The sequence below is a fragment of the Brassica napus genome, chromosome C3 (genome assembly GCF_020379485.1).
Source record: "Brassica napus cultivar Da-Ae chromosome C3, Da-Ae, whole genome shotgun sequence".
Taxonomy (NCBI): domain Eukaryota; kingdom Viridiplantae; phylum Streptophyta; class Magnoliopsida; order Brassicales; family Brassicaceae; genus Brassica; species Brassica napus.
In genome coordinates, this window is record NC_063446.1 from 9,562,934 (window position 1) to 9,590,687 (window position 27,754).

Consider the following 27,754-nt stretch of genomic DNA (forward strand, 5'->3'; position numbering starts at 1 on the left):
CCATTATAACATCCCTAGTCCTAGTAAAGCCCTTTTATATCATCTGCCTTGAAGATTGATTAGTCTAATCATAAACTAATCATCTCTGTCTCACCTTCCCTAAATAAAATGTTATAAGTAATATCAATAAGGGTCACATGAATTTTAAAAATTCGTATACGCGGCTCTGAAAGTGTGAATACGCTTTCTCTACACGTCACAGCATCTCACCTGCTTATTTTAATTTTCTTAAAGTCTTCTTTGTTTTAGAAAAAAGAAAGACTCAATGATTGTGAAATAGTGTTATGATATGGGAGAACATTAATGGCGGATCTGCAACGTCCAGGATTTTGCATGTGGCGTCTTTGTGATTCGAGTTAGACAGAGAGAGATAGAGATATGAAACTTATTTCTTCTGACATCGAACCAAACCTTCAACAAACTTAGAAACACAATAAATATACAAGCTAGCTAAGTTGATGGTGAAAGATATTAAGGATAAATGCAGTTTACAAAAAAAAAGATACTAAGGATAATCATCAATGGAGACATGTGATCCATATTGATTATTCTCTATGATTCCTCTGATTATGTTATTTATCCTATTTATTCCTATCATTATCCTTTCAGTATCATCTTGTAATTGCTTAAGGATTTTCATCTTTATATGTATGTGCTCTACAGATATAATGCAATACAACACAGTATTCCATAAAAGATAGCCATAATCAACTATGCTATAGTGGTATAATGGCAAACAAACTTTGGATTACAAAACAACCTAAATCCAAAAGCATTTTTTACACTTTATCGTGTGACCAGGCGGATATGAACTCATTGCATATACAATTTATTTGAATATCTAAAAAATAAGTTTATATGTGGGCAAGAGCGGTCCAAAAATTGAGAATTTTTTCTATTACCCTAAGCCAAAATAAATAAAATTATATCTTTACATAGGGAAAATTATAAAAAAAAAGAAATACATAGTGGAAAAAAAAATTATACAGCTCATGAGCCCCAATCTGTCGCTTATGTTGTGTGTGCTCCGGGCCGGCGCTGTATGTGGGCTACATTTCTCCTTGGGAATTAGTATGAATCTTTTTATGAGTTCAAGATACCAAATTTTAAAAAATAGTCATAATCTAAAAACATAAACTTTGATGATGCAAACGCGTAGTGACTAACGAAGAGGATAATTCAATTCCTACTACAGAATTGACTACTCTTTTTTGAGAAAATATTGACTAATATGTCGGGTTTATTAAAAAATGTAATATTGGTTTGGGTTTTATGTATGGTTTGGTTTTATGTTGGTCAAATTTTAGTTTGTTCCGTTTACTATTGACAATTGAAGATTTTGAACTGGGTTTAACACAACTAGTATACTTGGGGAAATAAGGTTGAAACTTTATATTCAGGATAAATATAACGAGTCATAGCTTAGTAGACATTATTTTGTCAATGGCCCTGTTCGTTTGTACATCTGGAAGATGCATCCAGATGGTCCATCTAGATGTCTTATCCAGATGTCCCATCTGGGTGTTGTTCGTTTCTTCATTTCGTCCATGCTTCCAGATGAATCATCTGAATGTAACTATGTTCGTTTGCTTTTCATTTTTTAACTTTCATCTACATCCAGGTGGACTTGTTAATAAAATGATTAAAATATAATTTTTTACGTTTCGGCGGAAAAATAGCATTTTTACGGTTTTGGCGGAAAATATTTTTGCGGTTTTTGAGGAAAATGTGTTTTTGGCGAAAAAAATGCATTTTTGTTGTTTTGGCCGAAAAATACGTATTTATGGGTTTGGCGGAAAAATACGTTTTGCGGTTTGGACAGGAAAATTGTGTTTTGCGGTTTTGGTGGGAAAAATGTTTTTGACGAGAAAAGTTTTTTTTTCAGGATTTTGGCGGGAAAAGCATTTTTTCGCGATTTTGGCGGGAAAAACATTTTCGCGATTTTAGCGGGAAAGCATTTTTGCGGTTTCGAAGAGAAAATACATTTTTCCGGTTTTGGGTGGGAAAATACATTTTTCCGATTTTGGTGGGAAAATACATTTTTACGATTTTGGCGGGAAAATTACGTTTTTTCGGTTTTGGCGGGAAAATGTGTTTTTTCCGGTTTTGGCGTGAAAATGCGTTTTCCGGGTTTGGCGAGAAAATGCGTTTTTCCGGTTTTGGCGGGAAAATTCTTTTTTCCGGTTTTGGCGAGAAAATGCGTTTTTCCGGTTTTGGCGGAAAAATTCCGTTTTACGGTTTTGGTGGAAAAATACATTTTTACGGTTTTGGCGGGAAAATACATTTTTCCGGTTTTGGCGGGAAAGTGCGTTTTTCCAGTTTTGGCGGGAAAATTCTGTTTTTCCAGTTTTGGCGGAAAATGCGTTTTTCCGGTTTTGGCGGGAAAATTCTGTTTTCCAGTTTTGGCGGATGCGTTTTTCCGGTTTTGGCGGAAAAATTCTGTTTTCCGGTTTTGGCGGGAAAATGCGTTTTTCCGGTTTTGGCGGGAAAATTGTGTTTTCCGGTTTTGGCGTTTCTCCGGTTTTGACGAGAAAATTGTGTTTTACCGGTTTTGACGAGAAAATGCTTTTTGCGCTTTTGGCTGAAAAATGCTTTTTAGAGTTTGGCGGGAAAATGCATTTGTTGGGTTTTGGCGGGAAAATGCGTTTTTTTTTGTTTTGACGGAAAAATGCGATTTTTCGGTTTTGGTCGAAAAGTGTGGTTTTACTGGTTTGGGCGAAAAATGTGTTTTTATGGAAATGTGTGTTTTACGTTTTTTTGCGGAAAAACGCATCTTGCGGTTTTTTTGCGGAAAAATGTGTTTTTCAGTTTTTGCGAGAAAATGCATTTTTTTGGTTATAGCAGAAAAATGTCAATGCAAAAAAAAAATAGAATTTCGGGTTTAAAAATAATATTTTGATTTTAAAAGGTCATTTTTGTCATTTTTCTTTTTGGACTGAATTAGATGCATCTGCATCCAGATGCACCATCAAGACTCACCTTCATTTGGGTGAGAATTTGAGATGAGTTTTTAAAAATTCAGATAGGTGATCCATCTGGATGTAGCATTATAATGCACAAAACGAACCTCGATTTGCATCTTCACCCAGATGATCGGTGAGCAAACGAACAGGGCCAAAAAGAAGCAGCAGTGGACGTTAAAATAAACGGGAAGCACAGTTCAAGCTCAAGCATTTGGCGCATACACATCCATGATGAATTTCATTGTCAATGAAGTCAATTTGGCAACAACCCACCGTATTGACTTCAAAAAAAGAAGAAACGATCGCCTATCTCATATATATTTTTTAAAACAATACAAAATGATAATAATAGAAAGAGACACAATACCACCAGACGTGGTTGAGCAGAAAAGAGTGGCCGCTGCATCTTTAGTTTCCTCTTTAACCAAATCAAGACTCTCTTGTTCAACACCAATTAGTTGAGTTTCTGCTTCAGAGGAAATGCAGCTCTTAAGCTCAGTCTTCAGATTAGCGATCTCTTCTTCGTGCATTCGAATCTTTATATTAGCTTCTTTAAGCTCTCCTTCATATACGGTAATTTTCTGAAGGAGAGTGTTGTTGTCACCATTAACACATTCCTGCTGTAGATGGATCAGTTTCTCTTTAGTTTCTTGAAGCTCAATTTCTAGATCAGCCATCCTACGGATCAATGCCTCGTCACCATCTTCATCATTAACAGAGGAATGATCAGGAACCGACTTAGAGTTAGAATCAGAATCAGACAGAGATGATGAGTCTTCCTCTTCCTTATGAGGGTGACTCGATTTCTCTTGGGAAGCAGGAGATGATTTCTCAAGAGAGCCCTGTGGCTGTATCCCAGAGAGATGAATTTTCTGAAGTTCACCACTAGCTTGATCATAACGCTCAGCCAAAGCGCGATACATGCGGTAAAACTCCTCCACAAGGTGGATTAACTCGGGACGCTTCTGGTAATACATTTGAGCTTTCTTGGCAAAAGAATCTGCGTCTTCTTCAATCAACTTTAACATGTGTTTCACACGGTCATCCATCTCTGAGAAACCATAACAAGAACAAGTTCAATACATTAAGTGGAGATAGATATCTTAATGGTAAGTGAGGCAACATACTCTCCAGATTCTGAGCAAGCCACTTTGAGTTCTTGGGACAATTGTGACTGTCCCACCACCATGAGTGTGATTTCTTGGTCATAGACTTCTTAAACTGCTTCTTGCTAAGAGCCTGAGAACGTCAGACATAATTAAGTAAATCTTAAAACCAAGAGACCAAACACAAAGACAAAGATAACATGATGTTTCTTACCGCAGACGACGAGGCCATGACTTTGAGGGGGTGTAGAGAAACTTAGAAACCCCTACAAGATGATTCAAGATTGTCAACGATGTAACTAATAAAATGTTAAAAGACTTGACTGTCTGGTATTGAAGATTTGCTTGAGTTTATCGAAACAGTTGGGACAAAACAAGACACGTGAAGCTTTAACATCCCATCTTGCCACAATTTTCAAGAAATCCAAAGATTTTCAGCATTTAGCCGCACTTTATTTATATGAAACTAATAATATAACTGTATATTACAGAAAGAAGAAGAAACAAAAAAGTGTAGGAGGATAAAAGCTTACTTTACACAGATCAAGAACAAAGAGCTTATGACTAAAAATACTCAAAGAATGGTCTTAACATAAAGCCATTTATATCATCTTCTGCATTGAAGATGATTAATCTAATAAAAAACTAATCATCTTTGTTTCACGTTCTCCAAAGAAAATATTTAAAATAATCAAAAAGAGTTTCTAGGATGAATCTTGAAAATTTGTATACGCGGCTCTGAAATTGTGAATACGCTTTCTCTACACGTTAGAGCTACTCACCTTCTTATTTTAATTTCTTGAAGTCTTCTTTGTTTTAGAAAAAAAGAAAATGATTGAGACATTGTGTTTTATGAGATGCAGAGCATTAATGGCGGATCTGCAACGTCCATGATTTTGCATGTGGCGTCTTTGTGATTCGAGTTAGAGAAGGAGAGAGAGACAGAGAGATATGAAACTTATGTGTTCTGACATCAAACCAAACCTTCAACAAACTTAGAAACATAATGAGTCTGACTGTATGGTACAAGTAGCATAAAAGGAAAAAGATGAAAAACATTTTCAGTTGATTTACTCTCATTTCTGCCAATCAAGATAATAAATACTAACAACCATTTTCTATGACATCAAACCAAACCTTCCACAAACTTAGAGCATCTCCAATGTATTACTCCATTTTCTAGTCCAAAATAGAGTAACTCCAAAATGGAGTTGAGTTTTGCTCCAATGTATTACTCCATTTCCTACTCCAAAATAGAATATTTTTAATATATTATGTTTTATGTTATTAAAAAATTAGTAATATCATCTTTCATTTATACTATTTGCAAAATAGTCTATTTTTCGTATGTATGATCTTTTATGTTTTATATTATATATCCTTTATATGGTGTTTATCTTTTATTTTTTATATGTATGGTCTTTTATGTTTTATATTATATATATTTTGTTGCATAAAATAGTTCACTAGATGGATATTTATATAATTAAGAAATATCAACAGTAATTTTTATAATATATATAGTGAAATAATATTTATATATTTATTTATAATAATATTTTATTAAAAACGAAATATTTAAATATAGAGGACTATTTTATAAATAAAAAAGTTCAACTCTATTTTGGAGTAATGAGTTGGTTTACTCCATATTTGGAACTCCATCTTGGAGTGGATTTTAGAGTGGAGTTGAAAATGATTTTACTGTAAAATTGAGTTTGGAGTGGGTTTTGTACTAGGATTGAAGATGCTCTTGGAAACCTAATGAGTCTGACTGTATGGTACAAGTAGCATAAAAGGAAAAAGATGAAAAACATTTTCAGTTGATTTACTCTCATTTCTGCCAATCAAGATAATAAATACTAACAACCATTTTCGCTGGTTTACTATGGAAAGAGAATAAAGTAGAGTAAAGTTTTACTCAACTTGAATGAAGTGAAAAATGTTTTGCGCCAGCGATATTATTTTCTTTTCAACTCATTTTCACTTTTTTTCCACCTTTTTACTCCATCGTGCAACCAATCACACCCAATAAATTTACAAGCTAAGTCGACGGTGAAAGATATTAAGGATAATCATCAATCAAGACATGTGATCCATATTGATTATTCTGTATGATTCCTCAAATTATGTTATTTATGAAAATGCAAGATAAAGAATAACATGTATAAGATTTATGTTTAGTTTATTTCACAAAATACTATAACAAAATAATAATGAAAGTTTCTCTTTACAAAGAAAAAGTGATTACTAACTAGCTCTCTTTCAAATTGACTTACAAACACACAGACACACACACACACAAAACTCAAAAGTTACTGATCAAACGTTTCCTTAAGATATTGAGAATCTTCGTCTTCTTGGCTTTGTAATATCAACACCATCAAGATCCTCATCAATATTAGAAGTATCCTTAGACCCATGTCTAAATGGATTCAACTTCCCCAGCTTCTTCGAAACAGACGAGAAGAAAGTATGTTTGCTGTTCTTCTTATTACTCGGTGCATTCGAAGAAGAAGCTCCTGCTGCAACATTATTTTGTAGATCCGAAACATACATCTTCATCTTCATCAGCTCACTCCTCAAATCTTCGTTCTCTTTAGCCAACGAACTATCACGTGTCCCTAAAGCCTCAGGGACTATAACTGGTGTTCCTTCTTTGTCTTCAACCTCGCTTCTTAGCTTTAACTGATCGTAGTAAAGAGCGTGAAGAACGATGTTCACTGGTAACCTCTTGTTCTGCGAAGCATGAAGACGTGCATCGCAAGAAAGCTTGAGAGGATCCATTAAGCTACAAACTTTCTCTCTTTCGATCTCGCCTAGGCTCGGATGAGCTTTCAAGAAGATGTCTACCGCTCTATAAAGATCGTCTTCTGACTTTCTAGCGGACTTGGGAACTAGGTTTGCTATCGCGTTGAACTTGGATACCGTGAGCTCCAAGCAAGTAGCGATCTCTGCTAAGTAGGAGTCAACGGTCTTCGCAACTCTTTGTAGCGAGACAGAACATAACCCTTTTTTGCTTTTCTCCTTTTCGACGAAAGCAGAGATGATTCTTCTGACGCTGTCTAGATCTAATAGTCTCTCGCCGTCGTAGGTGAAAGAAGGTACCAAGAGATCATCGACGGTGACGTGTTCAAGAACGGCGGAGATTCTTTTCTCGACTTCGTTCTTGGATGCGAGTGAAGTGTTCAAGAAGACGGCGCAACGGAGGAGAGAACAGAGGAAGTTGATCGGGAAAAGTCCTTTGTCTGAAGGTAAGAGAGAGACGATTGATTCCACGAGATGTCTCTGTTGAGTTCTCTCCTCGGAGTCGTTGTTCTCGGGATCGGAAAACTTGACTCCTCTGCCGGAATGGTCTCTGACGAGGTCTCTTAAGGATCTCTCGGTGTAGGTGATGATTGCGGAGGCTAAGGAAGATGGCTTGAGGCCCTTCTGCTTCATGGAAGCTAAGACGTCGGCCAAGAAGTTGATGTTTAAGATACAGAGCTCCTCTGTCCACCAGTTCGGTGGTGATCGGCACGGTAACATTGCCTCGTCGCAAGCCTTTTCAAAACATAAATAAATAATGAAAATATAACACAAATTAGTTTATGTAATAAGCACTACAAAAACTAATGGAGGCAAACCTATCTTGCATAATTGATACGTGAGACTCAAGGAACTGAACAAAGATATGTTGAACCGAATCAAACCGAACCGAAACCAAATCTAAATAGCTTATACGAAAATGATTGTAAACTCTAGCACGGTTAATTAATTCACTTTTGACATTGAAAGCGAATAAAAATTACAACGTAGTAATTAATGTATGATTGTAAACTCTAGCACGGTTAATTAATTCACTTTTGACATTGAAAGCGAATAAAAATTACAACGTAGTAATTAATGTAAATCATAAGAGCACTTTCATCCATAGATATTTAGTGAGTATCTAAGTAATCGAGAAAAAAAAAATTTAGTAGAGAGAACAAGAGTTTCTCAAAAAGAACTTATAAGATACTCTTGAGAAATTCTTGTACCTTTTTAAAATTGAAAGCCTATTTACAGAAAAAAATACTCTTTAAGAAATTATAATGTCATGTGGCAACCTAAGCTTTTTTTTTTAAGATAAAAATTAATTCAATAACAAAATTTTATTAATATCAATTTTCTTAAGTTTAGAACCTTATGGTTAATGGATTCTAGAGTGGCGTGTATTTTGGTTACTACTATGTAAAACTTGGAATTATAAAACTTAACCTAAACATCAATGTTTTTAAAAACTCTTTAGATAGCAAATCGGCCATAAACAAAACAAAAAAATTTAGATCGATCGGTCTATGCGGCGGCGTGTCTAGGTCCGCCTAAATGTTAATCCTCTATAAAGCGCCTAAATATAAAGATTTTATTGAACATTACTAAACACTAACCAAAACCAGGATCTAAGTTTAACACTTAGAAAGCAAATGAGAATGAATTACGAGTTAAAACCTTAGTACCGACAACGTCCACACAACGGCGGACAATACCAAGATCACGAGAAATAGGAAGGAGTATCTCGCAAGACTTGAGGACCACGATGGCTCCGGAGAGGCTAGAGAGAGCGACCTGAGAAAGGAAGTCTTGTGTCCGACCAGCGAGGTTGTTGTCGCAGTACTTGTCAGTCATCTGAAGAAACTCAGCGGCGCATTGAAGAGCCGCCACGTTCTGGACGGTGATTTCAAAGCTAACACCGTAACAGAATTTAGCAGCTTTCTCGAACATCTCAGCACCTCCGGGGATATCCGAGAGATCTATTCTCGTCACGTCACTGTCTTTGGATTCCATTATTAGCTTCCTTATGTAGTTGCTCTTCGCCACTAGCATGAACTACATGAGATTAAAAGGAAATTATAAATAGAAACTCATGTTGTTATTAACCATTTTTGACCTAGGCATGTACCTGTAAAGTAATAATTTGTACTAATGTCTCATATCGTATAACAAACTCATAGCTCAGTACTTTCAATTCGTTTGTATGAGTTATAGACGACAAAACAAAAAGAAAATTTTTATCTATACAAACGAATTTGCTTCTTTTATATATACAAACGAATTTTTGTTACCTTATGAAGAGAGAAATTAGCTTCTCCGACTTCAACTACAACATCTGTCGGAATATCTTGTGAGAAAACCCTGAATTAACAACGCATATACAAGTCAGAAATTCATATGATTAGGGGGAGATGAACCGAGCCGGATAATATTTAGATGAAACTGGACCGGATCGTACCATTGACCTGTTCTCTGAAGAGTTGAAGACATTGTGTTAATGTTGATGGGGGTTTTCCCTTCAGTAGCCATTTTTATTGGATGTGTAGTGAAAGAGACGATGGAGCAATAATAGTTGAGTGTCTATATATTGAAAATTATTTAACGTTGGTCTCCCCTTTTTCTTCTTTTTCTAATGTTTTAATTTGTCGTTTGGTTGTGTTGTTTCGGTATTATCTCTTTTAGTTAAATCAATCATATCTTTGTGTTGGTCTTCTTCGTCGTTTTCACCATGCTTCTTGTAACTTTTCCCTATTTGGATATACTTGCACTGGCTGCTGTTTTAGGCAACTGAGAGTTTCTACCTTTCATAAACGTAAGTACGTTTTCCAACCAGTTGATAATAGACTAATTGGATTCTCTTGATAATACGAATGGGTTGTTGACTCGATAACATTTTACATCTATTGTATTGTTTGTTAGAAAGTTATCAGCATATCATTAAATTTTTATATTTGTCTACAACATGCTTAGTAGATTAATTTTCACCACCAATCTATACTCTATACTAATAATATTAGATCAGTAAGTATTGTTCGTACGTTGCATGAATTTTAAATTAATATAGTGAAATATATAATAATTTTTATTTAAGATATGTAATTTCATCTCATAGTGTTTTTTTCAAAAAATTATATCATATAAATTCAATATTATATAACCAATATTATATGCCTAAAATAAGATCTAATCGGCATCTAGCATATTACTCAATAACATTCATTTGGTTTATTGAGAGCAATTTGTAGAGTGAATAGGCCAAAGATGAAAAACAAAATCGTTCTTTTGGCTGGGTTAATGAGAAAGTAAAAACTATAATAAAAAGAGTTCACGTGTAAAAAGCCTAAAATATTTGAATTAAAGGAAGACAATGTTGAATGCATATATAAAATCTCGTAGAAAGTTTGAGTATTCTTTTACTTAATCTCTGTTTTTTAGGGTTTTCTACGGTTTGGTTTGTTTGTCTCTTAATCGTTACGTTTTGGTAGGAGTATGCTCATTTCTAAGAGCATGTTTATTGGGGGTTCTTAAATGTTCTCCGAGGGATTTCGATCCTTGTCCACTTTTGGCTCCAGAATCATTTTGTTGGTTGGTGTACTTCTGATGTTTAATATAATCTATTAAATGATTAAAAACATTTAAAATGAAATAAAAAGCTAAGCATGTGAATAATTGACAGAAAGAAATTATATTAAAAATAGTGAAATGGATGTACAATTAGAGATGTGAGAGCCAGTAGAAGTTAGGAAAAGTAGGAACATATCATGGGTAGGCCTAGTTCAATACGTGGTGGTGATCCTTCTTAAATCTCGTTGTGCATGTCTTTTCTACGTCAACAAATAATCCTTCAGAATCCAGTTTCCCTTTTGTCCTCCAATAATGCTAATACACGTATCCATAACCCCCTTTAAGATATCTAACGTCTCCACATCGCCTAGTTGCTCTATAATGTTCTGCCGGTGACACTCGTTTTTAGACACTATGGCTCTGATTGAGCACCTCCATCAATGGTTTTAAAATGGAGTTCTCTGACACAAAAAAAAAGAGAAATTGAAAAGGTTCTAAAACAAACACATGCAAGAACCGGATAAGCATGTGTATATCAATCAATTTGGTCAATTGTGCTTTTAAAATTTAAATTTAAATACATAACTAATTTAAATTAAAAATATTAATACTTTATAATAAGAACTTCAAGTTAGCATCTTTAAGGTTGGAAGTGCTCTTAGTATTTTCAAGAGTAATATACTAATATACTAGTATGGAAGAAAAAAGGAGGTGAAAAAGATGAAAAAAAGAAAGTGGAGTAAATTGTATTAGTCTAACGAAACTCAAAGTAAAAATGTGTGTATTAGGATTTGGGTTGGACCATAGAGGATGCTGCTATGATCTATTAACAAAAGTACAAACTCCCTGACCTGTAGTGCCGTCTAGTTTTTTCTTTGTCATCTGATATTTTTTTGTAATGCCGTCTAGTTTCAATCAACATTTTCTACCATAATAGTTACATCTTACGATTGCTGTTTTATTTTAAGTTTCATTAGGTAGTAAAATCATGAAGTTGCCTGCATGGTTTTGGTAAAGTGATAGGCGAGACATGAGAATGTGATAAAACATTCTCCGGAATTTGAGCCTCTTCTAAATCAAAATCACAGTTGTGTGGGAAGTTTGGGATTGAGTTTTAGTCTCGACAGTTTATCTGATAGTCTAATAATAAGCGATCCGGAAACAAAGAAACAATGTCTTGCACAACAACCTTGCCGTGCACCGGAAACAGTCTTCAGATTCATTGACAAAGAGGTGTGAAACACCATCACTGCTAGAAGAGAGAGGAAGTACTTCCTCAAACTTATGGCTAAGTGGATGCGTTGAACGTGGAAATTAGTCGGGCTCATCTTCATTCGGGTTGCTACCTTGTTTTTTAGCTTTTTTTGCCAAGGTGTAACAAAAAATAGAATTTTTCTTTCTTGTAAAATCTAAACTTTCATTTATATGATATTTAATTTTTAGGAAAAAAAAATAATAAGCGATCCGACTATTATTTAAATTTAAACATTTCAAACTTGAGTAAAACAATGTGATAGCTTTTCGAAAAAAAGTTTGCACTGTAACACTAAATATTATGCGTTTCTACCTGAGCTGGCCGGAAGAGCCAATAAGATATTAAAAAAAAAACTGAAGCAGAAGATAATATTCTTATCTGGTTATGGATATGCAATTTCAGATTTAGGAGACCATCTTTTTCTTTCTTTTGTGTGCTGTGTAATAATGAGCAATGGTCCCGATCGACCTAACCGACGAGACATGAAACAGAGGCTATAGAAAACAAAATGAAAACCACTAATGAACAATTTTGGCCAAAGTTGGTTATTTGTCAGAAAGCCCAATGTCTACGTCAATATCCCTAATCTCGCTTCTTCCAGTTCACACACTTAGTCACTAATTTCGTCTTGTCAAGTAACGCCAACGGAGTTTAGAACATCTCGCTTTCATCTGTGTTATCTCTTATCCGTTATACTTATATATGGTTAGGGAAGGGTTGCATGTATTCGGATATATAGAGTCAACGGTATGAATATATCCTTACGAGAAAAACTAGCTTGATGAATTTGACCAAGAAAGAAACAAATCAAACACAAAAGCTTGGGGTGAACATAACAAGGAGACTGCTAGAGTAGTGCTTGACCTTGAAACCAAACTAGTTGTTGCAAAGGCCATTTGATACAATGCCAAGAAGCCTAATAATACATGCACACAAACATAGAGTTAGAACTCGTGTGTGCTGCATGTCAATCTTTCTGTACGGTCATGTCATGTCATGTGTATGCTACTAGCAGCATGCATCAGAAACGATTTTGTTATAAGAAATGTTCAATTATTTTTAAGTGACGATTATTCGTTGCAGATAGTATATATCGACAGACATGATAAGCAGTCTCGTAAATGTTTTTTGATGCTGTTTTTTTTTTTTTTGAGCAACTAGATCTGTGCTGTGTCTACAAAATTTCAGGTCAGTCTCAATATAGTCAGGTCAAATTTTTCTGGTTTGAGAAAAAAAAAGAATCAGGTTGTTTTTTTGGTTCTATACGTCGTTACAATTCATCTGACTGAACAGGCTTAGTTTAAAAAGGAGTCGAGGTCTATATATTAAGATGTACCTTGGATGCAAGTTTCATTAATGAATCAGTCGTTGCAATTACTGGTTGGATCAGGAGAACAAAACATGGACTACAAAATCAAGTGGACCAAATCATGTCCACTAAACCGGATGAATATAAATGAAGTCTATTTAAGGGGGGAAACCGGTTTAATAAATATTTGAAAACCAATTCAATAACCGGATACGTACCCGTTGCGTTTAGAGTTTGACGGACACCAAATTTGATTCTCACAGGGAAAACCCTAGATCGACCCCCAAAATCGAAAACTTTGATTCCATGGAGAGAGGCTGATCCAAAATCAAAAGGAATTGAGGATTTCAGATTTGAGATTTGATCTAAAATTCGCGAGATAAGGCAAGGATGTCGTCGTCTTCGTCGTTTCCTTCTTCTTCGGCTTCATCTTCATCTTCTGCTGCGTCGTCCCTCGCCGCGAAGGCAATTAGAGCATCTTCAGCGCACAGAGACTCCTCTCTTTCCTCCGCCTACTCTTCCCCTCCTGTTCCCACTCCCCCCAAGGTTTCGTCTTTTTGTCTCTTTCTGATGTTTTGCTTCGAATTCGAAATGCGAGATCTTTTTTTTTATTTCAATTTGAATAGGAGGTGGTGAGGAAGCCGTATGAGTACACGTCTATGAAGAGTTTAAACGAACCTAAACGAAGCTTTTGGGGTAGTCTCGCTAGTAAAGCTAAGGCTCTTTTAGATGATGAGGATCCTCCTCAAAGTCCCACCACCAGAATTGACACGCCTTCAGGAACTAAGGTGGTTTTTGAGATGATTCATAAAGCCTTTTATTTTATTATAGTGTTCTTATTAAAGTTGAGAACATGTTGCAGGAAGCTGCTAGGAAAACAGATAATCCTTCCTTACAGAGAAGCTTAGATGCCATCACTTCTTCCTTTAATTACATTGGTACTGCTGTTGAGGTTCGTTTCTGGTTCTGGTAAGAGACATATGCAATCTTCTTTCACTGTACTAAATGAGAGTTTCTTGTGAATTTTCTTTAGGAGGGTATTACTGCTGTGGAGACACGTACTGCAGGGATCATTCAAGAAACACGTAAGAAGATTAAGAAAAAGCCCAACCAGCAGAAGCCCCCTGAGATACAAGCGGATTTGGAGATTCAACTCAAGGCTTCTCGCGACGTAAGGTGCCTGCTCTGTATCATTTTTTTATTGGCTGCCTGCAGCGAAGATATCTTCATTTACTGGTTATTGAGTTTAGAAATCAGAAAAGAGTTAATAGATTTTATGTCAAAACAGGTTGCTATGGCCATGGCTGCCAAGGCAAAGCTTCTTCTCCGGGAGCTGAAGATGGTAAAGTCTGATCTGGCCTTTGCAAAGCAGCGATGCGCTCAGCTTGAAGAAGAAAACAAGGTTCTGAGGGAGGATCATAGCGGCGAAAACAGCCAAACTGATAACGATGATCTTGTATGAATATCTCTTTTACTCTTTCTTTTTACAAAGGTGAACAATCTTTTTTAGCATATTCTGATATTTGGTTGTGTCTTTTGTCTCTCATCTTATATAGGTGCGACTTCAACTTGAGACATTGCTGGCTGAGAAGGCTCGGTTAGCTCACGAGAACTCGATTTACACACGCGAAAATCTCTACCTGAGAGGAGTGGTCGAATACCACCAGCTAACGATGCAGGATGTGGTCTACTTTGATGAGAAGACTGAAGAAGTAACCGAGGTATATCCTATTAATGTCACTTCAGTGTCTTCTTCATCAGATATTTCCAACACTCATCCAAACCCACAAGTCTTGGAGTTCAAGTGAGACACAACGACAACACTCCGTTATTCTGTTCTTGTAGTGATTCAGACAACAAGACAAGACAAACATTGTCTGTAATTACTCTGTATCTGTAGAAATATATGTACTCTGTATTCTCTTCTCTGTGGGGTGGTCTTAGACATTTTAGCTACGAATGCTATTTATAACCCTTTATTATTATATATTAATTAATAAAAGGAATATCCTATTATTCCCCTGAAAGATTACCATAAAGTTATTTAATAACTTTATAAATCCACAACCCACAATATTTATAAATCTACATTACAAAGGTTGAATCAGCTAGCTATACGATTTTATTATTTTTGGTTGATTTTTATTGAACTGTCTCTTTATAGTTTAGAAAGTTAGAACACCTTTTTAACATAGACTAGCTTGAAATGGCTTAACCAGCGGAACGAGCGAACCGCTTAGGTGCATCGACATGACTTCATTGGTCGAACCCACCAGCTTCCCTCCCACAAAGATGGCTGGGACCGGCGTGGAACACCCGAGCCTCATGAGGGCTTTCTCGATCTCACGACAATCAGGGTCTTTGTCAATCTCATGGACGGTCGGGTGAACCCCTAGGTCTTGGAAGAGGACTTGGACCGCATAGGACAGGCAACACGAGCTCTTGCTGAATATAACCACTCCTTTCTCTGAAGACATTCTCACAACTTTGTCCATGGTTTCTTGAAGGAAGTTTCAATCAATCTAGGGCTTGTTTCTTGGAGAAGAAGAAACAAACTCCACCTTTGTTTCCCCCTAATAGATTAAAAGATATTTAAAACTGAAAGCCCATGAAATAAATCTCACTTTTGGGTGAAGAAAAGAGTTTTTTGTTTTTGTTGTAATACTACAGTCTTGTGCTCAGTGTTGCATGAGACGAGTTTCTTGAATCATATGCTATTTATAACAAAACAAAGGAGGAAGAAAAGAATGTGGAGACCAAAAAAAGAGATAAAAGATCACAGAAGATCGTCCAAAAGGTTCCCCAAGTTTTTATCAAAGTGACTTTAATTACTGTGAACCAAAACAATATTTTTGTTTATTCTTTTTAATTTGGTATAACTGTATAAGTAAGGAGGGCCCCACAAAAGTTGCACATAATCAAAATTCACCTACCCTTTTTTCCACCTTTTTTTTGTTCAGTACCCTTTTTTCCACCTAGATACCAAGATGAGCATTTAGAGTGACTAAAAAATATGGCACATGTTTATATTTATTTACAAGGTCTTCTTTTTTTTGCCAGAGAATTAGAATTTTATATTGTGGACCAAGCTTCGACTTTTTCTTTGTAAGAATACTAGAAGCCTATGGGGCCACCGGTTCAGATAGTCAAACCGGAGGTAAAAAATCGACATATAGCATAGTTTATATCTCCCTTTTAGTATAGTATTATTAACTTTGTCACGAAAAAAAATCTATGATTTTTCATATTTGTTAATGTTCTCACACTTTCAAAGAATATATTAGCTTAGTCACTTACTTATATTTTTTTACAAAACAAAGTATCAGAGTCTTGAAAGTTGAATCTATATTATTGTAAATGTACATAAGAATTTGTGATTACATATTTAGTGATTCTTGTATATGTGTCCAAGAAAGTTTCAATGGCTTAGTGGTATGTGTTATATATTTATATCATACTAACCCGGGTTTGATCATTTCTTTTGCATTGTTTTTTCATTTTTTACGAAAAAATAAATGAGATGACGTGGCAATTTCGGACATACTAACCCGGGTTCGATCATTTCCTTTGCATTGTTTTTTCATTTTTTACGAAAAAATAAATAAAATGACGTGGCAATTTCGGACTCTCTGATTGGACGATTTTTTGTGTCTATATGGACATTTTAAGAAGAGCTTATATCTCCCTTTTAGTATAGTAATTATTTTGTTTCAAGAATCATGCTCAGAGGAAGGGTGTTGAATAGCCCAAAGTGGCAGCGAATAAGCAAAGATATATACTTTATATTCTTCTTTGGATTGACGGTATTTTTCGCAGCCACTAAAAGGGAACCAGGAGACTCGTGATGATGGACCGGATCGGATCGTGTCAGAAATAAAAACCCAATTCTTGAACCATGTCACTATACAACAAGATATGATTTTATTTGGGAGATTCTCTCAATCTTACTTCAATAGTGATCCTGAAGGAATATAAATTCCTATGGGTTTCTCTTGCGTGCCATTTCTTTTTCATCAATTTGCCAAAGATTCTATCCCTCTTGAGTCTTGAGTTCTTTAATTAAACGTGGATTAAAGAATTTTTTAGGAGTCTCACATCAAAGGAGATGAGACCGAAAGTGATATAAAAGACATGGACCAATGGATTCTCAAGTCGCAATTGTCAATTGATTTTTATTGAAATTTCATGTAACTTAGTCCAAGAAAAGTAATTTGTTATTCCTAGTGTCCATGACTTCTATCGATGAGGCTCTTGTATATTATGCTCGTAAGTTATGTAACCATCTGGTCTTTGACTCAGTCTGACATGGTCTGATTTCTAAATGAAACATATTGAAACAACATGTACACATGAAAACACGCTTACAATTACAAGGAAACAAAAGAAGTTTTGTTTTTGTTGATTAACGTCCTCACATGAAAAAATGGATAAGGAGTTAGATATGAACACTGATGAAGGCTAAAAGATATATATTTCCATGCTCAGAGTGAAAGACCAGACTCTTCATCCTCCTCGAGAGATGAAGTGTAGACTAAATTCTATATTTAATTTCTGATTTTTTTTCAGTCAGTTGATTTTATTTTTACTCTGATCATCGATTTTTAAAACCATTTTAGTGTATAAACTGTAAAAAACAAAAGCAAAATCGCACAGAGTTGCCAAAACAGAGAGTAAAAAGGTTATGTGAGAAAGCCCATTAAAAAAAAAAAAAAAAAAAAACAAAAGGAGGAAACCTCCGTCTATAGGGGATAGTAGTTTCTCTTCAGGTCTTTTTTTGATTGAGACTTGAATGTGTCTGACTGACTGTATGTCGGAAGAGAGACTGAGTTGAACGTAAATCTGGGGAGGGCATTCGATTCCTGGGTGGTCGGTTACGTGCGATTCGTCGAATAATGGAAGGCGAAAAGATGGGTAGAGTGAAGAGGGAGAGGGTGGTGGTGGCATGCATGCATGACTTGTCCCCTCTGCGACAATCTCCGAGTGCCTTCACACCTGTTCGTTCGTTCTTTTTACTTCCCCGTTTACGTTCCTTCAATTCGCTTTATTTCCTATTCTCAGTTACTTCCTTGTTTGATTGATTCTCTCTCTCTCTCTGTTTACTTTTGGCCTCCAAGAATCTTCCTTTTATTTTGGTTGCTGCGAGTGTTGTTTTATTCGTCAACAATGGTTTGGTTCTGGGCTCATTGTAGGTGCATGTTGTAAGTTTGATTTGAGGTTTTTGGTTTATGGGGGACACAAACAAGCAGTGTCGCCATTTAATTGTGTGTTTTGGTTAGTATGATGCCTCTTTTTCTTAGGTCTTCTGGTCTATAACCACTAGTCGCATTTCATATACAACATTTTGTTCTTACTTGATAGTTACTATAGTTATTAGATCTTTTTTTTTTTTAATGCAGTTTGTAGAAAATGCATATATTATGAGAAAATCACAGAGGATGAGATAGAGTGCTGTCCCGTTTGCGATATTGACCTCGGGGGTGCCCCTCTCGACAAACTAAGGTTCCTCCTCCTCTTTATTTTCCAATTTTCTCATGATGCTTCTTGGTTTAGCACTGATCCCTTCTTTCTGTATTATATAACTGTTGGAAGCCTTCTTTGCTCTTTTTTTTTTTTTTAATGAAACAAATAACTTTAACAGTACTATCTGAATATATATTGATTAGCTTTTGATTTTGAAGCAGTTACAACCTGAATATATATTGATTAGCTTTTGCTGAGAACCACAGTACTTTCTCCCTCTTACTAGACTACCATTTAGTTGGTGGTGAACTCATGCATTCGTTAAGGAGCCACTCTTATGTTCATATATAATGTTTAGGCCCGACCACATTTTGCAAGACCTCAGAGCTAAAATATTCCCACTGAAACGAAAAAGAGAGTCCTCAATCACCTTACCTGCAAGGAGGAAAGAGAGGTCTATCTCGTCTCTGGTGGTAAACACACCTAGGCTTTCAGCACAAACTGGTACAACGGGGAAACGATCAAAGTCTCTCGTGAGAAAAGATGTTCGGGGTAATGGCTCATTCACTAAGAGAGCCGTGAAGAAGGAAGAGGAATCTGGAGATGGTCATACAGAGAGCGCAAGCTCCCCTGAAACACTTCAAAAATATACTCAGAATAAAAAGCAGGTAAAGAAGGTGATTGTACTCTGTACCCTTTGTGTCTTTATGATCTTCAGATAGTTTCCCTATGCATTTATTTATATATACTTTTTTCAGTCTTCTTATGCAGAGGCTAACCAGTCCCTCTCTAACCGAAGAAACAAGGATGTTGATGAACCTTGGGATTCCAAATTACATCTTTGGAAACCTTTGAATTTTCTGGTGGATGTGGCAAACGGAACAAAGTCTTCTACCTCTCAAGGGTTGGATCCAAAATCTGAGAATGGTAATGCATCTCACAATGATGTTCATGGGAGCAAAACCAAAACAAAGGATCATAAAAGAAAATGTAAACTCGAGGAAGAGATCAGCAAGAATGGTGATCCTACAACATCAGAACCTGCTAAGCTTAAAAGAACGCGTAGGACTCGCCGTAAAAGGTCATCCACTTTTGGTGATTCAAGAATTCCATCACTACAAGATGCAGCAAGCCCGAAACAGGAGAGGAGAAATGGTCCGGTTTGGTTCTCACTTGTGGCTTCAAATAATCAGTAAGATTCTTGCTCTGTATCCGAGTGTTTTTTTTTACTGGTGTTCAAGTTTTTTCTTCATTTTATGTGTCTTGGTATGTTGACAAGAGCTGCTGGTCTCAGGGAAGGAGAAACATCACTGCCTCAGATTCCAGCAAACTACTTGAGAATAAGGTAAGTTTTCTTTTGAAGGTTGTATTTTCTAGTTTTTTATAAGTCAAAATATTACTTTTTGCTTCTAAGGTTTCAGATTAAATTTCACATTTGTATTACAGAGAGTTTCATGTCATCTTTTGTATCGGTGTACATTTCTCGGTAGAGCCGTTTATAATTTTTCTGGGCCACACATCTCACACCTAGTTCTGGATTCGCATTGTTTAATTTTCTGTTTGGAAGAAGAATTATATTGTAGCAGTGTTGATCTTCTGTCTCATTATATGATGATAGGGAGGGCAATATTCCAGTTTCTTTTATCCAAAAGTACCTCATGAGGAAGCTTGATCTCAAAAGTGAAACTGAGGTACTCAACCTTTCTTATGCAGTTGCTACTCTTACTGTTTCTAGCTTGTATACACTCGGTCTGACATGGAATAAGATAAGCCCTGCTTCCATATATGAGTCAGTTCCTATGTTGATTGTAAGGTCTATAATTGTTAGTGTATTATTTGAAACTTGTATGAATCACGAGCCAGTGAACAAATCGTTTTTGAGGTCATGGCTAATGGGTCACACCGGTTTAGATGAGCTAAAATCCTTGAATATTTGATCTAAAATCAGCTCTCCCTTGTGTTCATTCGTTTATGTTTATTTTATTTAACAGGTAGAGATAAGATGTATGGGAGAAGCCGTAATCCCAACGTTGGAGCTTCGCAGCTTAGTGGAGCTATGGTTGGAAACAACATCTAAGCATGAAAGAGTAGCTGCAACTATAGGTTCCTCTGCAAAGGAATTTGTAATGGTGCTAGTTTATGCCCGGAAACTCCCTGAATGCAACAACTAAAAGAACAGTTCAAGACTCTTCTGCAGAAGAAACTAAAATGTAATGTTCTTCTTCATTGAATCATTTGTAGACCGAGAGAGGAGGAAGTGAAGTGCAGGAGCACACTACAAGAAAACACAGTTTTAGCAAGGAAATTTAACGAGGAAAACTATTCCTCGTGAAATTACGATGACTTAACGATGAAATTGCGAGGAAATAAAGTTTCCTCGTAATGGCCTTGTAAAATACCGAGTAAAGCTTTTCCTCGTAGAATCGTCGTAAGTTGACGTGGTTTTTCCGAGAAAAATGTGTTTCGTCGCAAATTCGTCGTAATTTTAGCATGATTTTTACGAGGAAATAACTTACGAGGAAAGAACGAGAAATCCACCAACTTAACACGTTTTTTTTGCCACCAACCTAATTTTTCGTCGTAAATTCCTAGCAAAATTCAACTACCAGATTCAAAAATTTTCTATATATATGGAGGTTTGAACATAATTTTAAGCACACCAACAAGAAAAAAAACGTGAAAAAAATGTCGGGCTTGGGAAATATTTTCGAGTTGCGGAGGTGGATGTATATGCATAGAGATGCTAACGGGAGAGTGACGAAAGAATATCTTGCTGGGTTGGAGCGTTTTATGCATCAAGCAGATTCTACACCGCTCGCCCAAGAAAGCGGTAAAATATTCTGTCCTTGTAGGAAATGTAACAATTCAAAGTTGGCAAATCGTGAAAATGTTTGGAAGCATTTAGTAAATAGAGGTTTCACGCCAAATTATTATATCTGGTTTCAACATGGAGAAGGTTATAGTTATGATCAGAATGAAGCTAGTAGTAGTAATAGCAACTTTCAAGAAGAACCGGTTGATCATCAATTGCATAATGCACATAGTTACCATCAGGAGGATCAGCCGATGGTAGATTATGATAGGGTTCATGATATGGTAACTGATGCATTCGTAGCTCATGATGATGAAGATGAAGAACCTAACATAGATTCAAAAAAGTTTTATGAAATGTTAGATGCGGCAAATCAACCACTTTACAGTGGTTGTAGAGAAGGTCTCTCTAAATTGTCATTGGCTGCTAGAATGATGAATATTAAAACTGATCACAATCTACCTGAAAGTTGCATGAACGAATGGGCAGATTTATTTAAAGAGTATTTGCCGGAAGACAATGAGTCTGCTGATTCTTATTATGAGATTCAGAAACTGGTTTATAGTCTTGGGTTGCCTTCGGAGATGATAGATGTTTGCATCGACAACTGCATGATCTACTGGGGAGATGATGAGAAGTTGGAAGAATGTCGATTCTGCAAGAAACCACGATTCAAGCCGCAAGGAAGGGGACGTAATAGGGTACCGTACCAAAGGATGTGGTACCTACCAATTACAGATAGATTGAAAAGATTGTACCAATCGGAGCAGACTGCTGGAAAGATGAGGTGGCATGCCGAGCATACTCAGACGGATGGTGAGATGACTCATCCATCAGATGCAAGAGCCTGGAAACATTTTAACAAAGTACATCCGAATTTCGCTAGCAATAGCCGGAATGTGTACCTCGGATTATGCACAGATGGATTTAGTCCATTTGGAATGTCAGGGAGACAATATTCATTGTGGCCTGTCTTTCTTACGCCATACAACCTGCCACCGGAGATGTGCATGCAACAGGAGTTTTTATTCTTGACCATATTAATACCCGGTCCGAAGCATCCAAAAAGGTCACTTGATGTTTTCCTACAACCACTGATAAAAGAGTTGAAGGATTTGTGGTCAACAGGGGTGAGGACGTATGACTGCTCAACGAAGAAGAATTTTACGATGCGAGCTATGCTTTTGTGGACCATAAGTGACTTTCCTGCCTATGGGATGTTGTCTGGATGGACTACACATGGGAGATTAGCTTGTCCATATTGTAATGGAACGACAGATGCATTTCAACTGAAGAATGGTAGAAAGACAAGTTGGTTCGATTGTCACCGTCGATTTCTTCCAGTTGGCCATCCGTACCGAAGAAACAAGAATTTGTTTAGGCACAAAAAGGTTGTGAGAGACACTCCTCCTCCATATCTAACTGGAGAACAAATTGAAGCGCAAATCGACTACTACGGAGCTAACGAAACAGTTCGCTGGGGTGGTAATTGGCATGTCCCTCGTAATATGCCTGATTCTTACGGTGTTCATCACAACTGGCACAAGAAGAGTATATTTTGGGAGTTACCATATTGGAAGGATCTTCTTCTGCGCCACAACCTTGATGTGATGCATATAGAGAAGAATTTCTTTGAGAACATCATGAATACAATATTGAATGTCCCAGGGAAGACAAAAGACAACATAAAATCGAGGTTGGACTTGCCGGATATTTGCTCAAGAAGTGAGTTACATATAAAAAGCAATGGCCAAGTTCCCGTTCCAATTTTTAGATTGTCTTCAGAAAAAAAGTCGGTTTTGTTCAATTGGGTGGCATCAGAAGTGAAGTTCCCTGATGGGTATGTTTCAAATCTTTCAAGATGTGTTGAAAAGGGTCAAAAGTTCTCCGGGATGAAGAGTCATGATTGTCATGTCTTTATGCAACGACTTCTGCCATTTGCATTTGCGGAGCTACTTGCAACAAACGTACATGAAGCACTTGCAGGTAGTTTACAATAGGACAATAATATTAAATTGGTTTAGTTTACAATAATAGTATTTGACTAACAATGTGTTTAATTGTTTTTGGAATAGGCATTGGAGCATTTTTCAGGGATTTGAGCACACGCACTCTTAAAGAAGAAGTCGTAGAACAGCTTCAGGAGAACATTCCTATCTTATTGTGCAACTTGGAGAAGATATTTCCTCCAGGCTTTTTTGACGTGATGGAGCATCTAGCTATCCACCTCCCATATGAGGCATTGCTTCGTGGACCGGTACATTACGGATGGATGTATCAGTACGAGCGAGCCATGAAATATTTGAAGGGAAAAGCAAAGAACCTCGCCAAAGTTGAAGGTTCTATAATTGCTGGAAGTTTGACAGAAGAAGTTTCTCACTTCACATCGTACTACTTTGCGTCAAAAGTACGTACCCGAAGAAGAGCTCCAAGAAGATATGATGATGGTGGCGTTGCGCCCACATATGCAGTTGTTGGTGTTCCAGAAATCTTTAGCCAGATTGGACGACTTGGTGGGAAATCAAAACAGGTTTGGTGGTCGAGTGAAGAAGACGCTCATAGTGCACACACCTATATTCTACTCAATTGCGAGGATCCATTGATGCGTTATTTTGAAAGGTAACTTAAATTGAGTATACATTATATAATTGAGAGAGATTAATTCATGTAAAATGTGAATTTACAGCATGTTTGTTTCACAAGTCAAAGAAACATTTCCTGGTATATCCACAAGTGACGTAGACAAAAGAAAAGATCAACACTTTGTTAAGTGGTTGAAGAATCAGGTATTAATCAAATACTTTTAAAATTTTCATACATGAATGATTTGTATTTCAACGTTCTTTTTATTTTTAAATAGGTTGATTATGACGACGATGCAGATTATCCTAAGTGGTTACACGAAGTAATTCAATCTCCACTTGTAAAGGTCACCACATCACAGATGTATTTCACACGAGGCTATACTTTTCACACATATGAGTATGGTAAACAGCGGGCAACCAGTAACTATGGAATTTGTGTGAAAGGAGAAACAGATTTCTACGGAATCTTGACGGAGATTATTGAAGTCGAATTCCCAGGGATATTGAAGCTAAAATGCGTCCTCTTCAAGTGTGAATGGTTCGACCCCGTCGTCAATAGAGGTGTTCGGTTGAACAAATTCGGTGTAGTAGATGTCAACGGTGGCCGGAGGTACAACAAATTCGAGCCCTTCATCTTAGCTTCACAAGCAGACCAAGTTAGCTTCCTTCCATACCCACGGATGAGAGAGTCGGGTATAAATTGGTTAGCCGTGATCAAAGTTACACCTCGAGGACGAATCATCGTAGGAGAAGAACCACCATTGCAAGAAGAACAAATAAATGAAGTTCATGAACCTGAACAAGAAATTGATGACATCCTTCTCATTGATCCGCATAATCACGAGTATGAAGATCTTACCGAAGATCCCACGGAGGAAGCTGTTGAAGACGAGTTTCATGTAAATGATGATGTTTCAAGTGATGACGAGAATGTCGATGAATCCGATTAATGTATTTCATATTTGTATGAGTTTGATTTATTATATATAATTAAAGATAATGGGAGTTTATTTATAAATAAGATATCGACATTAATTATAAGTAAAGGAATTGTGTTTTTATAATTTTCGGTTTGGATTAGAATGAATTGCTTGAGGTTAAAGGATAGAAGTGTTTGATATATGAAGTAGAAGATAAAGAAGATGTGGTTTGGGATTTGGGGTTTCGTTTTAGGGGTTTAGAGACAGTCGTCGTACTTTCCACGTTATCTCACGGGAATTTTACGACGATTAATAATACATTACCTCGCATATTCCACGGTAACAGTAAACGTCGTAAGAGCCTCGTAACTTACGTGGACTAAGCGACGATTTATAATTAAAAAAGCGGACCTCGCTTATTCCACGTAAGACCAAAACGTCGTAAGAGCCTCGTTAACTTACGTGGAATGAGCGAGGTTAGCTTTTTTATTTTACTTTTCGTCGTTAATTCGTCGGTAAATATAAACCCTAAACTAAAATGAAACCCAAATCCCTAAACCCCAAATGTGCAAACCCTAAAACTCCCCATCCTACTTCATATAAACTAAAAAAAAATAATTTTCAATTTTATATAAACTTAAAAAAAAAAGAGAAGAAAGATATTGGAAACACATATGACGAGATACGTAAGTGTAGCCCACATAAATCTACATCATTTGTATTCAAATATCTTCTTCTCTTTTTTTTTTTGTTTTTAAACCTTTCATATATGATTTGTAGCGTGTGTTTGATTTGTTGTGTGATACGTCAAATTCAAAATTTGTAAAATTGTTTTCCAACGTATTAAACCTTTCAAATTCAAAAAAATATATATATTGAAGTTAAAGGGTTAGAAATATATGAAGTATTAGATAAGAAATATAAGAAAGATAGGGTTTGAGGTTTGGAGATAAGAAAGATAGGGTTTGAGGTTTGGGGTTTAAGATTTTAGGGGTTAGCAAAAAAAGCCTCGCTATTTGCACGTAAAATCGATGATAAAAACAAAAATCGTCGCAAGAACGACGTTAAATAAAACACGGGCCTCTGTATATCCTCGTTAATTTGCTTGGGCCTTGCGACGAAACGAAAGACGGGCCCACGTAAAATCGATGATAAAACAAAAATCATCGCAAGAACGACGTTAAATAAAAGACGGGCCTCTGTATATCCTCGTTAATTTGCTTGGGCCTTGCGACAAAACGAAAGACGGGCCTCTGTCTTTCCTCGTTATTTTGCGACGAATTGTCGACGAACACTAATCCTATATATAGGCGAAACCGCAGCCCTCTTCATTTCCTCTCTAATTCCTCTCTACAGCCTCTCCATTTCCTCTCAACATGGTAACTCTCTTTCCTCTCTAAGTAGTTTAGGGAATTTAGATTAGGTGGTTAGTTTAGGGAATTTAGTTTACGAAATTAGTTTACAAAATTTAGGTTTCCTCATTTTATTAATTACGTAGTTAATACTGTTCATAATTTTTTATTTACTCTTGACTTTAATTTAGAAATTTAAATTTTGCAGACTATTCGTAGACACCAGCGTAGTGCTCACTACTCGCAGATGTTCGGTCCACCGGGTAGTCGGTTAGACCCGCCTTCACTTCCCGGTTCTTCTTCAGCTCCCGGTTCTTCGGGTCAGCAGGAGACCGTCCCCGAGACTCAATCTTCTCAGAGAGTCTCGCCTTCTTCTACGGCATCGCCATCAGTTCCTCATGTGCCTCCTCCGGTAGCTCCTCCTCCGATGCCAGCTCCTCATGTGCCTCCTCAGATGCCCGCCCATCAGGTTCATGCTGATTTGATGGTGCCAGCGAGTTGTCCTTACTCTCAGTACACTGTTGAGGACATTCTCGGTTTGCCAGGCAGAGAAGGCTTACCGATCATAGACCCCGACCGACCTGAAGGAACACTTTGGTATGTATGTTACATTTATTTTTTAAAATTCATTTGTGACTTTAATAAATATTTAAAACTTTGAATTTGTTTTTTTTTTCCAGGTTTGGGGTTGATAACTGCCTTGCAACAGAAGTAACCGAGACGATTAAAGGTTACTTCTCCATGGCACATCCCAACTGGAAATCCACTCCGATCTACATCAGAAGGACGTGGTTCAAGATTTACGCTGTAAGTTTTTACAATTTATTCCTGATTTATATTTTTTTAAATTTTATTTTTCTAAACTAATTATTAATTTTTTTTTTTGCAGCAAAAATTTAATTGGTCCATGGGGGTCACTGAGAAGGTGCGGAAAGAGTTTATCGACAAGGCGAAGAAACGTTTGTTGGACACGGTCTCCAACTGGAAGGGTGACTGGATCGTGAAGGGCTATGAGCGGGGCAAACCCACAACCATCACCACGGACGTGTGGGATGGCCTCATCCGTTACTGGAGGGATCCTGATGCCATGAGAGTCGCCCAGTCTTGCTCCGCCTCCCGTAACTCGGTAGATGAGCACGGCCACAGGGCGATGCAACATAGTACGGGCCAAAAGCCACACGCCCGCGTCCGTTTGGAAATGGTACGTAATTTAAATATTTAACTTTTTGATTTTTAATATATATATATATATATATAATAAAAACTTTCTTAACTATTTTTAGGCCAAGGAGTTGGGACGTTTACCGACTCTTATGGAACTTTTCGATCGGACCCACAAGAACAAGGCGGGCGCATTTGTAGATGAGAAGTCTGAGAAGATCTACAATGATGTGGCAGCTCGTATTGACGAGCGTGAGACCCAGCTGGCGCAGGAGTCCGCCGACGGATCACCCGTCGTCTTATCCACAATAGAAGTGGATAGAATTTACGAGGAGGTAAATTTTATATAAATTTTTTATTAATTCCATTTTACTTTAAAATTTAAATTTTAATATATATTTTATTGTTTTTTAAGGTCGCTCCCAAGATAAAGGGACGTGTGTTGGGGATTGGTTCCGTCAACGATGTTCCGAG

The 27,754-nt window shown here is 36.8% G+C and overlaps 4 protein-coding genes and 1 pseudogene across 8 annotated transcripts; 2 read left to right on the top strand and 3 right to left on the bottom strand.

Annotated features, from left to right (window-relative positions):
* Positions 1-3,119: 3,119 nt before the first annotated feature.
* Positions 3,120-5,091, bottom strand: LOC106387867 (protein NETWORKED 4B). 5 transcript variants are annotated; one of them, XM_048752413.1, is made up of 5 exons: positions 4,852-5,089; positions 4,284-4,335; positions 4,091-4,202; positions 3,331-4,014; positions 3,120-3,244 (listed from the first exon to the last, which is right to left on the bottom strand). In XM_048752413.1, exons 2-5 carry the CDS (start codon positions 4,299-4,301, stop codon positions 3,138-3,140), a joined length of 921 nt encoding a protein of 306 aa, XP_048608370.1. In that variant the 5' UTR covers positions 4,302-4,335; positions 4,852-5,089; the 3' UTR covers positions 3,120-3,137. The 5 variants fall into 5 exon arrangements, with proteins under 5 accessions (XP_048608370.1, XP_048608368.1, XP_048608369.1 ...); XM_048752411.1 differs by lacking the exon at positions 4,852-5,089 and adding an exon at positions 4,603-4,844; XM_048752412.1 differs by having other exon boundaries at positions 4,284-5,072.
* A 1,132-nt stretch (positions 5,092-6,223) lies between these two features.
* Positions 6,224-9,540, bottom strand: LOC106388080 (root phototropism protein 2-like). The gene is made up of 4 exons (XM_013828059.3): positions 9,321-9,540; positions 9,154-9,223; positions 8,540-8,917; positions 6,224-7,612 (listed from the first exon to the last, which is right to left on the bottom strand). Exons 1-4 carry the CDS (start codon positions 9,389-9,391, stop codon positions 6,404-6,406), a joined length of 1,728 nt encoding a protein of 575 aa, XP_013683513.1. The 5' UTR covers positions 9,392-9,540; the 3' UTR covers positions 6,224-6,403.
* Positions 9,541-13,180: 3,640 nt separating this feature from the next.
* Positions 13,181-15,006, top strand: LOC106437582. The gene is made up of 6 exons (XM_013878487.3): positions 13,181-13,536; positions 13,617-13,778; positions 13,853-13,942; positions 14,024-14,161; positions 14,279-14,446; positions 14,547-15,006. The coding sequence occupies exons 1-6, from the start codon at positions 13,381-13,383 to the stop codon at positions 14,796-14,798; spliced, it is 966 nt and encodes a 321-aa protein (XP_013733941.2). The 5' UTR covers positions 13,181-13,380; the 3' UTR covers positions 14,799-15,006.
* On the bottom strand, positions 14,951-15,693 carry LOC106387864 (monothiol glutaredoxin-S9-like). The gene has a single exon (XM_013827795.3). It carries the CDS (start codon positions 15,483-15,485, stop codon positions 15,177-15,179), a length of 309 nt encoding a protein of 102 aa, XP_013683249.2. The 5' UTR covers positions 15,486-15,693; the 3' UTR covers positions 14,951-15,176.
* A 2,189-nt stretch (positions 15,694-17,882) lies between these two features.
* Positions 17,883-20,631, top strand: LOC106385702 (annotated as a pseudogene).
* The last annotated feature ends 7,123 nt before the right edge of the window (positions 20,632-27,754 follow it).

Coding starts and splice junctions, on each gene's coding strand:
- LOC106387867 (XM_048752413.1), bottom strand. Junction 4,015..4,090: donor GCTTGCTCAGAATCTGGAGA/GTATGTTGCCTC, acceptor ATGGTTTCTCAG/AGATGGATGACCGTGTGAAA. Junction 3,245..3,330: donor CTGCTCAACCACGTCTGGTG/GTATTGTGTCTC, acceptor CTTTTTTTGAAG/TCAATACGGTGGGTTGTTGC.
- LOC106388080 (XM_013828059.3), bottom strand. CDS start 9,391: ATGGCTACTGAAGGGAAAACCCCCATCAACATTAACACAATGTCTTCA. Junction 9,224..9,320: donor CTTCAGAGAACAGGTCAATG/GTACGATCCGGT, acceptor TTGTTAATTCAG/GGTTTTCTCACAAGATATTC. Junction 8,918..9,153: donor CTAATTTCTCTCTTCATAAG/GTAACAAAAATT, acceptor AATCTCATGTAG/TTCATGCTAGTGGCGAAGAG.
- LOC106437582 (XM_013878487.3), top strand. CDS start 13,381: ATGTCGTCGTCTTCGTCGTTTCCTTCTTCTTCGGCTTCATCTTCATCT. Junction 13,779..13,852: donor ACACGCCTTCAGGAACTAAG/GTGGTTTTTGAG, acceptor AACATGTTGCAG/GAAGCTGCTAGGAAAACAGA. Junction 14,162..14,278: donor AACTCAAGGCTTCTCGCGAC/GTAAGGTGCCTG, acceptor ATGTCAAAACAG/GTTGCTATGGCCATGGCTGC.
- LOC106387864 (XM_013827795.3), bottom strand. CDS start 15,485: ATGGACAAAGTTGTGAGAATGTCTTCAGAGAAAGGAGTGGTTATATTC.